At 44.5% G+C, this 17,907-nt stretch overlaps 1 protein-coding gene across 1 annotated transcript in view; it reads left to right on the forward strand.

The window, feature by feature from the left end:
• LOC129712534 (collagen alpha-1(XXV) chain) overlaps nucleotides 1–17,907 on the forward strand; it is a 628,211-nt gene that overhangs the window by 483,844 nt on the left and 126,460 nt on the right. Inside the window, exons 11-12 of the mRNA XM_055661434.1 lie at nucleotides 3,924–3,968; nucleotides 14,702–14,746. Coding sequence (XP_055517409.1) covers nucleotides 3,924–3,968; nucleotides 14,702–14,746 — 90 coding nt within the window. The remainder of the gene's footprint in view (nucleotides 1–3,923; nucleotides 3,969–14,701; nucleotides 14,747–17,907) is intronic.

Raw genomic sequence — 17,907 nt, forward strand, 5'->3', positions numbered from 1 at the left:
CCAACGCAACCCGTTCCCCAAGGAAATATTCCACCCAACGCAATATTCCACCACTCACCCATAGCCCCCACAGGAAGCCTGGCTCCCCAACGCAACCTGTCCCCCAAGGCAATATTCCACCACTCACCCGTTTCCCCAACAGAACCTGTTCCCCCAACACATTATTCCACCACTCACCCATAGCCTCCAAGGGCACAGGGGTTGCTCATTTTGCCTTATTCACCATGCAATTGCATTTGCTAGCTAGCAGAACTCAGTGTACTGTGACTTTAAAAAAATGCAATTGCACTTGCTAGGGCTAGCAGTGTACTTGGATAGCAACAATGTAGCGAGTAGGGCCATAATCCCATTGTGACATCATAGCTGTAAGCACAGAGAAGATATTATTTTCAAATTGTGGTTTGGTCAATCAAAAAATATTAATAACTTGTAAAATATGAAATCAATCTGAACGCAACTTGACAAACCACCACAGGACAATTGAGAGTAAGGTGGTGCAAACATTTTAGCGCTATTGTGTACCGTTTTGGGGTACCTATAAAATTAGATTTGGGTTACATTCAACAAAATTGTTGCCTGTGTGGAAAAAAAAAACTACCATTTACTGGCAGGAAACTTAATAGTGCCACTTTTGTTGATTGAGATATTTTGCATTGTCCATAATATCATTCATAAGCACAGCAAACATCAAGAAAAAAGATCAAACATAAAGCAATTGGAGTTACATTTTGCATGTAATTACACCAACTTTTGTTTCTGCTCTGCCAGATGGCTGTTAAAAAATCTCTGGCCATAATTGAACGGGGGACTCTCTGCAAGGTCCTGGCCAATATGTGTGCCAATGACAACAATAATACTGCAGAAAGGTCTGGGTAGAGTGGATGGTGGAAGGCAAATGCAGGACAGCAAACTTAGGATTGGATGTAGGTTTGGAAAAGGGGATCAGAGATTTTAGTGACTTACCTTTGGTGGAGGGGCCGAGGAGGTCACAAATATAAAATAAAAAGGAAGAGAATTAATAGTGACATGAAGAAAAATGATTTTACACAGCATGTGGTTGGAATCTGGAATGCATTGCCTGAAGATGAGGTGGAAGCAGGTGTAATTGTAGCCTGCGATAAAGTATTAGATAAGTTGTTTTTTTTAAGTCACAAAGTGCTGGAGTAGCTCAGCAGATCAAGCAGCATCACTGAGGACATGCAGAGTTGATATTTCGGGTCGAGACACCTCTGAAGAAACATTCCGACCTGAAACATTACCTATCCATGTTCTTCAGAGATGCTGCCTAACCCGATGAGCTACACTAGCACTTTGTGTCTGTTTTTGATTGAATCTGGAAGTAATGGTTCTCTGGCTCCTATGTCCAAGGAGGATTGAGCCTTTGATAGTATTAGCCACCTTCTTGAGCCAGCAATTCCTGTATATCCCTTTGATGGTGGAGACAATAGACAACAGGTGCAGGAGTAGGCCATTCGGCCCTTCGAGCCAGCCATTCAATGTGATCACGGAGATGGTGATACTTGTGATGGGCAGGGCGGTTTCTACCACTTTCTGCAACATCTATCATTCATGGGACAAATTTAAAGAGGTGATCCAGTGAGGAAGGTACATTGTGGAGAAAAAGGAATCATTAAATCGCCACTAATATTTTTATGCAGTAATATTGTAAGCTGTAATTTGAACTCAGATTCAACGGTCATTTGTTAATTTGAATGCGTAGTTCTTCAAATCATTGATTAGCCAGACTGAAGACCTCTCCCTTGAAGATATGAAGGATGTATAAATACCAATCATTATTTTTCGAAAATAACAGAAAATGTCAAGCATTGTCATTGCTGTTAAGGAAACAAAGTACTGGAGCAACTCAGCAGGTCAAGCAGCATCTCTGGAGAACATGGATTGGTCATGTTTTGGATCGAGATCCTTCTTCGTACTCATTCTGTCTCAAGCCAATTTGTCACCTATCCATGTCCTCCAGGGATGCTGCGTGGCCTGCTGAGTTAGTCCAGCACTGTGTCCTTTTGTGTATTAACCAGCGTCTGCAGTTTTAGTTTAGTTTAGTTTAGAGATACAGCACGGAACAGTGAGTACATGCCGAACAGCGATCCCCGCACATTAACACTATCCTATAACCTAGGGACAATTTACATTTATAGCAAGCCAACTAACCTACAAACCTGTATGTCTTTGGAGTGTGTGAAGAAACAGAAGATCTCGGAGAAAACCCAAGAAGGTCATGGGGAGAATGTCCGTACAGACAGCGCCCATAGTCAAGATTGAACCCGGGTCCCCAGTGCTACGCCATCGTGCCACCCTCTTTGTTTCCACATTCCCTCTATTGTAGGGCTAGACCAGTGTACATAACATCCAATTTGTAGCCTGGTGCTAATTAGTTGTGATTTCATCTCGCCTCTTCTAAATGCGGTGTGGAGTAGTGCAACCGTGTGGAGTAGTGCAGCCGTGTGGAGTAGTGCAGCCTTGTGGAGTAGTGCAGCCTTGTGGAGTAGTGCAGCTTTGTGGAGTAGTGCAACTTTGTGGGGTAGTGCAGCCTTGTGGAGTAGTGCAGCCTTGTGGAGTAGTGCAGCCTTGTGGAGTAGTGCAGCCTTGTGGAGTAGTGCAGCCTTGTGGAGTAGTGCAGCCTTGTGGAGTAGTGCAGCCTTGTGGAGTAGTGCAGCCTTGTGACACTGCAACAAAGAATCTGAATCTGAAAGATAAGAGATATTCCACATCCATCATTTGGATTTGTTCCTGGCTGGAATTCAGAAGAAATCACAAAGTAAGCAAACAACCAGTTAGAAAGATGCAGGAAAGTGATCTGCATCTGTTCCCACAGTGACAGATCTAAAGATACCAGACCACAACCCAGATTAGAAACTCCTGCTGATTTACGCTCGCATGTGACTTGTAAAATTCTCAGTTTGTCAATAAACCAATAAAGAAAATCTGACGTGTAGAAAAGAACTACAGATGCTGGTTTATACTGAAGATAGACACAAAGTGTTGGAGTAACTCAATGGGTCAGGCAGCATCTCTGGAGAAAAGGAATAGATGATGTTTCAGGTTGGAACCTGATCCGCTGAGTTACTCCAGCACTTTTTGTCTATGTAAACCAGCATCTGCACTTCCTCACTACACATTTTGTCTGCACCACTGTGAGTCTGAAGAAGAGTTCTGACCCGGAACGTTACCTATTCCTTTTCTCCGAGAGATGCTGCCTGACCCGCTTAGTTACTCCAGTATTTTGTGTCTTTCTGAAGTAAACCTTACAGCTGGATTACTTTTGCATAAAGTTATCATGGACATTGATAGGCTGAATAGCCTCTTTCTCCCACTATAAACACTCTGGATTCTGCGGCCTGTCGGCTTCGGAAGCCGCGGTCTCCGGTAAGGACGTGGCCATTCCAGGCATCCCAAGCCGCTGAGAGGGTTCACCCAACGCCGGAGCACCATCACCCGGCGAGAGGGCCTGAAACATCGGGCCCCGTAGCGGCGACTGCGGAGGCCTCAATAGGCCTGACCATGGGTGGACAAGGGGATGGGGACGCGACTTTGTGCCTTCCCTCACAGTGGGAACCATTGCGGGGAGATGTTTTTATGTTTTATGTTAAATTCTTCTTTAATGTTGTGCTGTATTTATATTAATGTGCTGCAATGGCAACTTGAATTTCACTACACCAATTGGTGTATGTGACAATAAATGAACCTTTCAACCTTTCTACCACGCAGTGTTTGGATTGTTGGCCAAGCGTCTTGGACGATACAAATTTTCAATAACAGAATAATGTGAAAAAATAGATTTTGTTTGAAATAAATGAAATCTTAGTGCAGCTCCAACAAAGAACAATAATCAATGTTTTATCTTTACAGAAACTAATGGGATTACCATTTAAAATCTAATTTGTCGGCATCTTATCTATCTTTAGGGGTCTGTGGGTTTCAGTGGAGTACCTGGCGTTCACGGACAGAAGGTAAGCAACCTCTCATTGCTATTTGCATGTTCCATTTAAACTGCGTACCTAATGCAATCCAGTGACGCTGCTGCAAAATATTTTCTTTTAAATTAGTATACACTACCATGATATAATAGTCAACAATGTGTTTAGATGACATTGGGCACTTTTTAATTGAAGGAACAATTAAACAATTTGAGTTGGTCAATGCATCAACGTTTTCTCCCTGTGCTTTTGTTACCTGGGTTTACGTTTGATCCATTCTGTACATCTCCTCACTGTAGACGATATAAACATTCTTATGGGCCTTTTCCAGGTGACTGGGCGACTTTTGCCAGCAGTGCCTGGAAAAACGGCAACTGCCGGCGACTGTCAGAGTTGCCAGCACACACACACACAAACACACACACACAAACGCACGGTGCCCACACGAACACACACACACACACACACACACACACACACACACACACACTCACACACACACACACACACACACACACACTTCACACACCACACACACACACACACACACACACACACACACACACACACACACACACACACACACACACACACACACACACAGCTTCATTCACCAGTGGGGAGAGCGCAGTCTGAGTGAAATTCACACGGTGCAAAGCCCGTGTGATACAGACACACACCGCGATGAACAGGAAGTTTGGCGCTGTACTTAAGACGGCTAGTGTACAGTAAGTCCTTAAAGAGAGGGGGGAGTAGGGGGAGAAGGAGCGGAGACAACTTTTAAGAAGCCAGAGATACACGGCTGTGAAGGTCGGTGTACATTTAACATTACCGGTTGTTTATCCTTGGTTCTGAAGACTACTGCTTACGTTTTATTTCCCCAATGAGCCAATGAAATTCACCGATCAGCACCGGCTACAACCTACAAGAAACTATGAGAACCCACTAGGACCTCCTGGCGACCCACCTACAGCCTCGAGAATTCTCGCTACTCTCCATGGCGGCTTCATTCTAGTCGCCGCTAATTTTTCCACATGTTGAAAGATTTGAGGCGACCGTAATGAGGCCGCGACTAGTTCCCAGAATGTGGGAACTCCTCACGACCATGAAAGCGACTCCCCGGCAACCACCCGCGAACATGTGGTGACCATGTGGTGACCATGTGGTGACCATGTGGTGACCATGTGGCGACGGCATAGTCTCCTGCAGTCGCCTAAAAAGTCGCCTAAGTGGGACAGGCCCATTTGTTCCATTCTCAGGAACACAAGCGCATTTCAACCTGCACCCTTACACCACCCTCTCATGCTGTAGCTGATATGGGAGTTCATAATGGTACCAGCTCCTGTGAGTGTAAATACAAGGCCTCCGAGAATGAACATAATAAAGGCTGCAGCTCTTTACTATTTTTGAAGACGTCTTATTGTCTTTGAAGCTATTCATTTGAAATATTTGCCAATGTTTGGTTCACCCTTAGCCTTATGTGTTGCTCCTTTAATTAAAAACAATGTCATCTAAATACTTTGCAGACATTTCTGTCCTTGAAGCTATTCAGTTCAAATATCTGCAATTTCTCTTTTAGGATTATCTCTATTCCAGAATAATGATGGAAGCTTGAAAGATTTTTCAACCAATATTTGTATCAATTGTTAAATTTAAATCTGGGATTAGTACATTACTTTGTTAACTATTTAAACATAAGGAAAATGTACCCCATAGTTTCATATTTCCTTTTGACATTCAATGGGCCATTCAGCTCATTGATTCTATGCTGCCTCTCAGAGCAATTCCAATAATACCCCTCTTATTTCCAGGTAATAGGGAGGCACTGTGGTGCAGCGGTAGAGTTGCTGCCTTTCAGCGCCAGAGTCCCGGGTTTGATCCCGAGCAAGGGTGCTGTCTGTACGAAGTTTGTACGTTCTCCCCGTGACTGCATAGGTTTTCACCAGGTGCTTTGGTTTCCTCCCACATTCCAAACACGTACAGCTTTGTAGGTTAATTGGCTTCGGTAAAATTGTAAATTCTTGCTAGTGTGTAGGATAGTATTAGTGCATGGGGTGATCGCTGGTCGCCATGGATTCAGTGGGCCGAAGGGCCTGTTTCTCTGAAGTCTAAAGAGTATCTATTGAACTTCTAGACGGTGTGATTTGACTGGATGACATGCAGAACAAGCAATTCACTGTCTCCCTGTACTCTTGACAATAAATAAACTAACTAATTAAGCTATTAATAAGACAATCTCTAGATATTGCCTAACCCTCAGTCAAGTTCAAAAGTAAAATAATGGATGGTTTAGCCTATAAAGAAGAGGGAAAGTTGGGACTACCACTTACTGAGTGGAAATTTCTGTTACTAACACCATCTCAGATAGAATAACAGCCAGCTAAAACATATTCCAAGTCCACCCCAGTTATATCACAGCATCAGCAGTAGTGTACCTACAATCTTCAATCCTACATTTCAGAGTCTCTTGTGAAATTCCAAAGCTTGGCAGTTTCTCCCCATTGGGTGTGTGCTGAATGTGCACATAGTTTTGGCTGCACGTTATACTTCATTTCTGAAATTGTATACCTTTGACTTAATTTTAGGAAGTGGAGAGTTGCTTGTAGCCACTATTATATTGCACATTTAGTACACAGGACCCAAAAGGAATTTCTATCACACTGTCATAAGTGTGTGTTGAGAGATAGTAATCCCCAAAGCTGCCAGAAATGTTCACTCACAGTAAAGCTCAATTCACTTTAATAAAAGCAGGACCTCTTGACTGACCAGTGAAGCACTCTGTAGCTGCCTAACCAGAGGAAGGGCTACATGAAATGTGATAGAGTGATATCCAATGTGTTATTTTCCTGGAAACATTCTCAATGTAAGCATTAATAAGTACGACACTAAGTTGGGAAACGATTTAAGCAGTATGAAATCACTGATGAGTTCATCAACAAACACACGTTAATAATCGTTTCATGTTGGCAAATGCAAAGATCAAATCTGTTTTGTGTTAAATAAGACAAGACACAGAATTGCAAGTAACAGTCCTAACAAATCCGATGATTAAGTGATTGGATCAAACAGATTGAGCCTGGATTCACCAGAATGACCTTACTCCAGGAAACAAATGAATGATGAGTGTGTCTGGACAATTGAAAAAGACAGTCATTTATGAACAAACTTTGAAGTTAAACAATTTTCAGCAGTATTAACCACAATAGATTCCTTTCAATTGACCCAGCTAAAATCTGCTTATGAAAACCACAATGTGCTTTTTTTTCCATTCAACTGAAGAGTTCAACTAGTACTACATTTACTAACCGTGTCCTACAATGTTTTAACTTGGTCCTGTGTCAGTGGCTTAAACACAAGCTGATGTGCAGTGTCGCAAATGTTTTCCGTTTTTATGCAACCATTTTATTGCATCTATCCTATTGTCTTCATGGATCATGTCATTGCCATATGTGAAAATACTCCACTCTGAGGTGTTTATTCCATACGTAGACCAATTCAGAAGCGGTAAAACAATATCCTGTCTTTTTTTTCTGCAAAATAATAGCTCAATCTCATTCATATTTCTTCTATGTAACCTAATGAAGTGAACTTCTTTATGAGTAATGCAATGTACACCAGTATTTTTTGTCTATCTTCGGTCAGGAGGGCTGGTGGAGGCATATATGATATTGGCATTTAAGAGGCTTTTAAGCATATGGATATATGTGGGGAATGGAGGGATATGGATCATATGTAGGCAGAGAAGATTAGTTTATCTTGGATTCATGTTCAGCACAAACATTCTGGGAAGTAGGGCCCGTTCCCGTGCTGCACTTTTCTATGTTCGATATAGGTTTCGACATTATTTCCAATATTCCAGAATATTTATGCTTGAAGATTTCAACGTTTTATCTTCCCCATAACCTCTCTGCAATGATGCAACGTTCATCAGGAGGTGTGGGAAGACTCTCGTCTTCCACTGAACTGAAAATAGAAACTGCTGCCACTAACGGGTAGGTCAGGCAGTCAAACTGGAGAAGATAACAATGTCTCCTTTTACTAGTATTTCTATTTTTGTCAACTGGGCAAACAACATATGAAGTTCAGAAGATTCCTTAGCAGAGGGAGTATTCCAAACTCAGCACTGGGAAACTGTCATCCCTCAGCTGGGACACATTTGCCGAATAGGTTCCAAAAAGTCATTGCATAAACAACTGCAATTGCAGCAATCCCAAAGACGTGAAGGAGCCAAAAGCTCTCAGCGGGTCAGGGAGTGTTCCCTGGAGAGTGGAGCTGGGTCACATTGTGGGTCAGTGAGCTTTCACCAGATATGGCAAGTGGAGAAAAGATCCAGCCTTAAGGTGATAAAGGGCACAGGGGGCAGAGAGAATGTCTGTGAGAGGGGGTCAAGGAAATAATTTCTTTCAATACCAGTGTTTAAAGATGGAAAAGAAACAAAAGAACAAAGTGAAGCTGAAGTATCCAGCAACATCTGCGGAGAGGTTGATTGAAGGAGAAATGGCTGGAGCGTGCTGTTCTTCAAACTTGCATTGGACATCGTTAGAAGAGTCTGGCAGGTCAATGGAGAAAAGGCCGATTGAGAATAGGATGGAAGATTGCCAGCGTGTCAGGGTGTCAGGGATTATGGGGGGAAAGGCAGGAAAATGAGGTTGAGAGAGAAACATAGAAACATAGAAAATAGGTGCAGGAGTAGGCCATTCGGCCCTTCGAGCCTGCACCACCATTCGATATGATCATGGCTGATCATCCAACCCGGTATCCTGTACCTGCCTTCTCTCCATACCCCCTGATCCCTTTATCCACAAGGGCTACATCTAACTCCCTCTTAAATATAGCCAATGAACTGACCTCAACTACCTTATGCGGGAGAGAATTCCAGAGATTCACCATTCTCTGTGTGAAAAAAGTTTTCCTCATCTCTGTCCTAAAAGATTTCCCCCTTATCCTTAAACTGTGACCCCTTGTTCTGGACTTCCCCAACATCGGGAACAATCTTCCTGCATCTAGCCTGTCCAACCCCTTAAGAATTTTGTAAGTTTCTATAAGATCCCCCCTCAATCTTTTAAATTCTAGCGAGTACAAACCGAGTCTATCCAGTCTTTCTTCATATGAAAGTCCTGACATCCCAGGAATCAGTCTGGTGAACCTTCTCTGTACTCCCTCTATGGCAAGAATGTCTTTCCTCAGATTAGGAGACCAAAACTGTACGCAATACTCCAGGTGCGGTCTCACCAAGACCCTGTACAACTGCAGTAGAACCTCCCTGCTCCTATACTCAAATCCTTTTGCTATGAATGCTAACATACCATTCGCCTTCTTCACTGCCTGCTGCACCTGCATGCCTACTTTTAATGACTGGTGTACCATGACACCCAGGTCTCGTTGCATCTCCCCCTTTCCTAATCGGCCACCATTCAGATAATAATCTACTTTCCTGTTTTTGCCACCAAAGTGGATAACCTCACATTTATCCACATTATACTGCATCTGCCATGCATTTGCCCACTCACCCAGCATATCCAAGTCACCTTGCAGCTTCCTAGCATCCTCCTCACAGCTAACACTGCCCCCCAGCTTCTTGTCATCCGTAAACTTGGAGATGTTGCATTCAATTCCCTCGTCCAAATCATTAATATATATCGTAAATAGCTGGGGTCCCAGAACTGAGCCTTGCGGTACCCCACTAGTCACTGCCTGCCATTGTGAAAAGGACCCATTCACTCCTACTCTTTGCTTCCTGTCTGCCAGCCAGTTCTCTATCCACATCAATACTGAACCCCCAATACCGTGTGCTTTAAGTTTGTATACTAATCTCTTATAGAATAGAATAGCCTTTTATTTGTCATTCAGACCGAAGTCTGAACGAAATTTAAGCAGTCATACATACAATAAAAAACAACAATAAACACATATTAACATCCACCACAGTGAGGCCACCAACATCTCCTCACTGTGATGGAGGCAAAAGTCTTAGGTCTGCAGTCTCTTCCCTCCTCTTCTCCCTCTGCGCTGAGCCGATACCCCCCCCCCCCCCCCCCCGGCGATGTTATAACAGTCCCGCGGCTCAATCACCGCGGCCCTGGGTGGTCGTAGCTGCAGCCCACCCAGACCTGCAGACGCAGCCGCTGGCCCGCGGCCGAACCCCGGGCTCAGGCCACTACCGCCAGAACACCGTCCCAGCCACCCTCACGTGAGTATCTGTCGACTCGACTTCAGCCTCGGGCCGGGCCGCCCCGACATGGGCGTTGCTCCTCCATTCGGCCGGGCCGCCCCGACACGGGCATCGAACCTCCCCCGGGCCGGGCCACCCCGACTCGGGCGTTGCTTCTCCCCCGGGCCGGGCCGCCCCGACTCGAGCATTGCTTCTTCCCTTCGGCCGAGCCGCCCCAACTCGGGCGTTGCTCCTCCCTTCGGCCGGGCCGCCCCGACATGGGCGCCGAACCTCCCCCGGGCTGCAAGCGCCGCACCTCCCCGAGCTCGACGGGAGCCTCGCTCCATCTCGGGCTGGCCACTCCTCTCCTGTGCCGGACTGCCCTCACGGGAGCGAACTCAGGGCAAGTCCTGACGGTCTCTGCCTCCGGAGCCTCGAGGTCGCCAGCTCCATTTAGGCCTCAGCACCGACGGAGGCAGAGATGGGGAATACGACAGAAAAGTCGCATTCCCCTGCAGGGAGAGACTGCACACCCCGTTCCACCCCCCCCCCCCCAAAACACCACTAAAAAAACAAAAACTAGACTAACCAAACAAAAAAAACAACACAAAAAAAACACAAAACAAACAGGACTGCCGATGAGCCGCTGCAGCCAGAGCCGCGCCACCACTTATGTGGGACCTTGTCGAAAGCCTTCTGAAAGTCCAGACATAACACATCCATCCACTGGTTCGCCCTTATCCACTCTACTAGTTACATCCTCAAAAAATTCTATAAGATTCGTCAGACATGATTTACCCTTCATAAATCCATGCTGACTTTGTCCAATGATTTCACCACTTTCCAAATGTGCTGCTATCCCATCTTTAATAACTGATTCTAGCAGTTTCCCCACTACCGACGTTAGTCTAACTGGTCTGTAATTCCCCGTTTTCTCTCTCCCTCCCTTTTTAAAAAGTGGTGTTACATTAGCTACCCTCCAATCCTCAGGAACTACTCCATAATCTAAAGAGTTTTGAAAAATTATCACTAATGCATCCACTATTTCTGGGGCTACTTCCTTAAGTACTCTGGGATGCAGCCTATCTGACCCTGGGGATTTATCAGCCTTTAATCCATTCAATTTACCTAACACCACTTCCCGGCTAACCTGGATTTCACTCAGTTCCTCCACCTCATTTGACCCCCAGTCCCCTGCTATTTCCGGCAGATTATTTATGTCTTCCTTAGTGAAGACAGAACCAAAGTAGTTATTGAATTGGTCTGCCATGCCTTGTTCCCCATGATCAATTCACCCGTTTCTGACTGCAAGGGACCTACATTTGTTTTAACTAATCTTTTTCTCTTCACATATCTATAAAAGCTTTTGCAGTTAGTTTTTATGTTCCCTGCCAGTTTTCTTTCATAATCTATTTTCCCTTTCCTAATTAAGCCCTTTGTCCTCCTCTGCTGGTCTCTGAATTTCTCCTAGTCCTCTGGTAGGCTGCTTTTTCTACCTAATTTGTACGCTTCATCTTTTGTTTTGATACTATCCCTGATTTCCCTTGTTATCCACGGATGCACTACCTTCGCTGATTTATTTTGTTGCCAAACTGGGATGAATAATTGTTGTAGTTCATCCATGCAGTCTTTAAATGCCTTCCATTGCATATCCACCATCAACCCATTAAGAATCAATCGCCAGTCTATCTTGGCCAATTCACGTCTCATACCCTCAAAGTTACCTTTCTTTAAGTTCAGGACCCTTGTTTCTGAATTAACGATGTCACTCTCCATCCTAATGAAGAACTGAACCATATTATGGTCACTCTTGCCCAAGGGGCCGCGCACAACATGACTGCTAACTAACCCTTCCTCATTACTCAATACCCAGTCTAGAATAGCCTGCTCCCTCGTTGGTTCCTGTACATGCTGGTTTAGAAAACTATCCCGCATACATTCCAAGAAATCCACTTCCTCAGCACCCTTGCCAATTTGATTCACCCAATCTATATGTAGATTGAAGTCACCCATTATAACTGTTTTACCTTTGTTGCTCGCTTTTCTAATTTCCTGTTTGATGCCATCCCCAACTTCACTACTACTGTTAGGTGGCCTGTACAAAACTCCCACTGGCGTTTTCTGCCCCTTAGTGTTTCGCAGCTCTACCCATATCGATTCCACATCCTCAAAGCTAATGTCCTTCCTTTCTATTGCGTTAATCTGCTCTCTAACCAGCAACGCTACCTCACCTCCTTTCCCTTTCTGTCTATCCCTCCTGAATATTGAATATCCCTGGATGTTCAGCTCCCAGCCTTGGTCACCCTGGAGCCATGTCTCCGTGATCCCAACTATATCATAGTCATTAATAGCTATCTGCACATTCAACTCATCCACCTTATTATGAATGCTCCTTGCATTGAGACAGAAAGCCTTCAGGCTTGTTTTTACAACACCCTTACCCCTTATATTATTATGCTGAAAAGTGGCCCTTTTTGATTTTTGCCCTTGATTTGCCGGCGTGCCACTTTTACTTTTCACCTTGCTACCTATTGCTTCTACCCTCATTTTACACCCCTCTGTCTCTACGCTCACACATTTAAGAAACCCTTTCCCTTTAACTCCATCCTCCACTATCCCATTCAACACCCCACCCCCCTTATTCAGTTTAAAACCACCCGTATAGCAGTGGCAAACCTGCCTGCCAGAATGCTGGTCCCACACCTGTTAAGATGCAATCCGTCCCTTTTGTACAGTTCCCCCTTACCCCAAAACGGATCCCAGTGATCTAAGAATCTAAATCCCTGCCCCGTGCACCAGTTACTCAGCCACACGTTCAGGTCCCGTATCTCCCTGTTCATGCTCTCGCCAGCACGAGGAACTGGAAGCAAACCAGAGATAACAACCCTGGACGTCCTGCTTTTCAGCATTTTTCCGAGCTCTCTAAAGTCACGCTGCAGAATATTCATCCCCTTCTTTCCGACATCGTTTATGCCGACATGCACTACCACTTCCGGATGTTCACCTTCACCCTTGAGGATTTTCTGCACTCTATCCGTGACATCCTGGATCCTGGCACCGGGAAGGCAGCACACCATCCTCGCATCCCGTCTGTTGCCGCAGAAACCCCTGTCCGTACCTCTCACAATGGAGTCTCCCACTACAATGGCGTTGCCTGCCTTAGGCCTTTTTGGTTTTGGCTCAACAGCCCTATTCGCATCGCAAGCCAGTCCGCCGCTCAGTGTAAACACGTCTTCTGTCCCGACAGCTTCTAAGTGGGTGAACCTGTTCACAAGAGGTACAACACCTGGGGACGTTGGCATTCCATGCTTCCCTCCCTTTCTCACTGTCTCCCACCTTCTCTCTTAGAAGCATAGAAACATAGAAAATAGGTGCAGGAGTAGGCCATTCGGCCCTTCGAGCCTGCACCGCCATTCAATATGATCATGGCTGATCATCCAACTCTCTTCCAGTACCTTAGGTGTAACAATCTTACTGTAGGACTTGTCGAGGAACGACTCCGTTTCTCGGACGAACCGGAGGTCATCCACTTGCTTCTCCAGTTCCCCAACACGGCCCTTCAGGAGCTCTACCGGGATGCACTTCTCGCATTTGTAGCAGCCAGAGGCACCAGCGGTGTCCTTGACCTCCCACATACTGCAAGCATCGCACTGAATCAGCTTGCCTGACATCTCCTTCTTTCGTCTCTACCTCTCAAGCGTATTGCGTGGTCTCCTCTCCTCAGCCTCCTCGCCGAAGACTCTCGAGCCAAAGACTCACACTTTTCTCACAGGGCACTTCGCTCACTCACTGCCACTCCCTATTAGCCGTCTTGCTTATATTGACTGATAAATTGCCTGATTTACCAATTTACAAACCAAATTCCTCAGTTTTCAACTGTTTTCCCGGCACTGACTCACTTCTCTCCTCCCACTCGGGCTAGAGCCAATCAGTCTGATCTCTTGCTAATCTCCTCCTGCTGTTGCTCCCAAATCTACAGCAGAAAGATAGATCAGCCATGATTGAATGGCAGACTTGATGGGCCAAATGGCCTAATTCTGCTCCTACTACTTATGAATGTTAATTTAGGAAGATTAACACGGTAGCTGATTGTGAGCCTTTGCAAACTAGGCAGCGGTGTTTGTAGACACAAGGACCTAAGGATGCAGGTCAGGCAGCATCTGTAGAGAGGATGGATAGATGACATTTCAGGTTGGGATCCATTTTCCCAATCTAAAATATCGTCTGTTCATTTCCTCCACAAATGCTGCCTGAGACCCAGTGAGTTCCCCCAGCACTTTGTGTTTCACAAGAAGTATCTGTAAAACAGTTACTTTCTCCAAAGCAGAGAAATCAATAAAATTGCATCTACTTCCACAAGATAATGTTCGTGGATTATCAAAATGTCTTGCCATTTTCGAATGATGCATTTCTCATACACCATGATATTGATCCAACTGGGCCAGCTGATATAGTTTGTGCCAGGCTGTTATAGGGAGATCTTTTTGAAATGTCTCTTTAGAAAAGAGTGACTGCTATCATGTTTCATGTTACTCTCTAGTTGAAACTATAATGTCCATTATTTAATCCACCAAAGTTCTGTATTCATCTTTTACCTTTATTATTTTCTTTTCAGGGTGATCTTGGTGGGACTGGGAAGGTTGGTGATCCAGGTACCAAGGTTAGTCTGTTTCTGAGAATATTTAAACACTGTAGACGCTGTGCTGAAAAGAAAATCCCATTGTATTATTTACAAATTATATTCTTGGACCAATTAGTGTAGAATACTGACCTTTATGGAGTGCAGACTGTCTTCTTCAGCGCTAACAAATGTTTAAGGTCAGCTAAATAATATCTTGATAGTCTAATCAAAGTAGTTTGATGCAGTAATGTAGGTTACTTTAGTTACCTCCGTTTAGTTTAGTTTTGAGACGCAGGATGGAAACATGCCCTTTGGCCCACTGAGTCCACGCCTACCATCAATCACTTGTTCACACTCGTTCTGTTATCTCACTTTTGCATCCACTTCCTACATTCTCGGGATAATTTAGAATGATCAATTAATCTACAAACCCGCACGTCTTTGGGATGTGGGAGGAAACCGGAGCAATTGGAGGAAACCCACGAGGTCACAGGGAGAGCATACAAACTCCATACAGATAGCATACAGCTCCATGCAGAGTTGCTGCCCTACAGTGCCAGAAACCCAGGCTCGATCCTAACTACATGCATTTCTGTATGGAGTTTGTACGTTCTCCCTGTGACCTACGTGGGTTTTCTCCAGGATCTCCGGTTTCCTCCCACATTCCAGACATATGGGTTTGTAGGTTAATTAGCTTGGTAAAATTGTAAATTGGCCCTAGCATGCTTAGGATAGTGTTAATATGTGGGGATCGCTGGTCGGCGTGGACTTGGTGGGCCGAAGGGCCTTTTTCTGTGTGGTATCTCTAAACTGAACCATAACAAGAGGATTTCAGTTTCAGTGTAGGAGTAAAGAGGTTCTTCTTCAGTTGTATAGGGCTCTGGTGAGACCACATCTTGAGTATTGTGTACAGTTTTGGTCTCCTAATTTGAGGAAAGACATCCTTGTGATTGAGGCAGAGCAGCGTAGGTTCACGAAATTGATCCCTGGGATGGCGCGACTGTCATATGAGGAAAGATTGAAAAGACTAGGCTTGTATTCACTGGAGTTTAGAAGGACGAGGGGGTATCTTATAGAAACATATAAAATTATAAAAGGACTGGACAAGCTAGTTGCAGGAAAAATGTTCCCAATATTGGACGAGTCCAGAACCAGGGGCCACAGTCTTAGAATAAAGGGGAGGTCATTTAAGACTGAGGTGAGAAAAAACTTTTTCACCCCAGAGAGTTGTGAATTCATGGAATTCCCTGCCACAGAGGGCAGTGGAGACCAAGTGACTGGATGGATTTAAGAGAGAGTTAGATAGAGCTCTAGAGGCTAGTGGTGTCAAGGGATATGGGGAGAAGGCAGGCACGGGTTATTGGGGACGATCAGCCATGATCACAATGAATGGCGGTGCTGGCTCAAAGGGCCGAATGGCCTCCTCCTGCACCTATTTTCTATGTTTCTATGAACTAAAAAAATACCTTAATCCAAAATGGTTGCCAATGGTGACTTCAACAATCTCCCGTTGAAAATGTCAGTGATTAGAAATGCCAGAAGAACTCCTGCATAAAAGGAATTTAAATTGGTGCATCCTCTCCCTCAGAAACGTCACCTAAACATCCTGGTAGGTCGTCTCTGCAGTGCTATTACAGGTCCAACATTTTACTGCTCTGCTACAACGTATGAATCCACAAACGTTCAACCAGCAAAGTGGGGAACTTTCCATTTTAATTCTGTGTTTTGCATTCAGATCTGGAGGTTTGTATTTAGGCCTGGAAGGCCATTCGGCTGTAGTATGGTGCTCCCAAACGTTGATCATTCTTACCCTTATAAATATCACCCTGACAACTTCTTACTGTAGGTGCCTCTCCACCAACAAACATCCTCCTGGCTGCACTTTTCATCTGAAGCCTGTATAAGGCTCCGTGCAAAACTTTCCAGAAACGTGTTTGTTTTTTGTGGAGCGACCATGTAATATATATTTTCTGAGTTCATAAATGTGAGAAAACTCACCTACTAATGGTAAAAATCAATCCAATAATAACTGTTGTTCCCAAAGCAGGGTGTTATTGCAGGAGAAAGCTCAAAAGGCACAGGGTAATTTGTAATTTTTTGAGTATTTCAAAATCGTGATAGAGCAGTTGTTTTTTTTCTGATTTTACCGTTGGAAAGTCAGTTCAGATGATTTCTTTGAAAGGATGTGTTCAGGATTGAAAACAAATGTTCCAAAGCCTTCAAAGCAAATTTCACTTCAGTGAAAGTGTTGATCCACTTGACATCAGATTTTACATCAAACTCTTTTGGTAATGATGTGCCACACAATTTCAGCTCCAGATGCTGTGGTTTTCCTGTCGATTCTATGGCTTGTAGGAGTAAAAGCATTGCAGAAAAGCTTGCTACCACAGTGCAGCTGGTAGTGCTGTTTCCCCACAGCTCCCATTCACTCCTGACCTCTTGTGCTACCTGTGTGGAGTTTGCATGATCTCCTTGCAACTGCTTGGGTGAGTGGTAGACTGTGGGGAGTGAAGGGTATGATGAGAGAACAGGTTACAGGGAAAATGAATGTGGAACTGGAAACTATGAGCCAATGTGAACTCAATGGCCACCTTCAATGCCATGAGAAATTATCAAGTAAGATGAAATGTCAACATTTAGGATTGAATCATGGATAATGATTTTGTTTACTTGAATAAAGATTGACATGCAATCACATATGGTGAGGCCATCTGTTTGTCTGCGCTCATGGGCCACACACCTCACCCCCCTAAACTTAACTTTGTCAGATCCAAGATACTCCCAGAGCCAAGCATCAGGATTATACGTGATGTAATGGGCCAACATTGGTGGCGTCCATCGCCGGACCCACAGTGTCCCTCAAAAACTCCTTCTCTGCCAGCAAAAGCAACAACGTTGACTCTTTTTTAATAAACCTTCGTTGTACTTTAATAGTGTACAATGTGATAGAGACATACAGCATAAAAACAGGCCCTTAGGCCCAACTTGCCCATGTCGACTAACATGCTCCATCTACACTAATCCCACCTGCCTGAGTTTGGCCCATACCCCTCTAAACCTGTCTTATCCATGTACCTGTATAAATGCTTCTTAAAGCTGTGATAGTAACTGCCTCAACTACCTCTTCCGGCAGCTCATACCATATACCTACCAACTTCTGTGTAAAAAAATTGCTCCTGTGGTTCTTATTCAATCTTTCC

This window comes from Leucoraja erinacea, chromosome 1, assembly GCF_028641065.1.
Source record: "Leucoraja erinacea ecotype New England chromosome 1, Leri_hhj_1, whole genome shotgun sequence".
Taxonomy (NCBI): Eukaryota; Metazoa; Chordata; class Chondrichthyes; order Rajiformes; family Rajidae; genus Leucoraja; species Leucoraja erinaceus.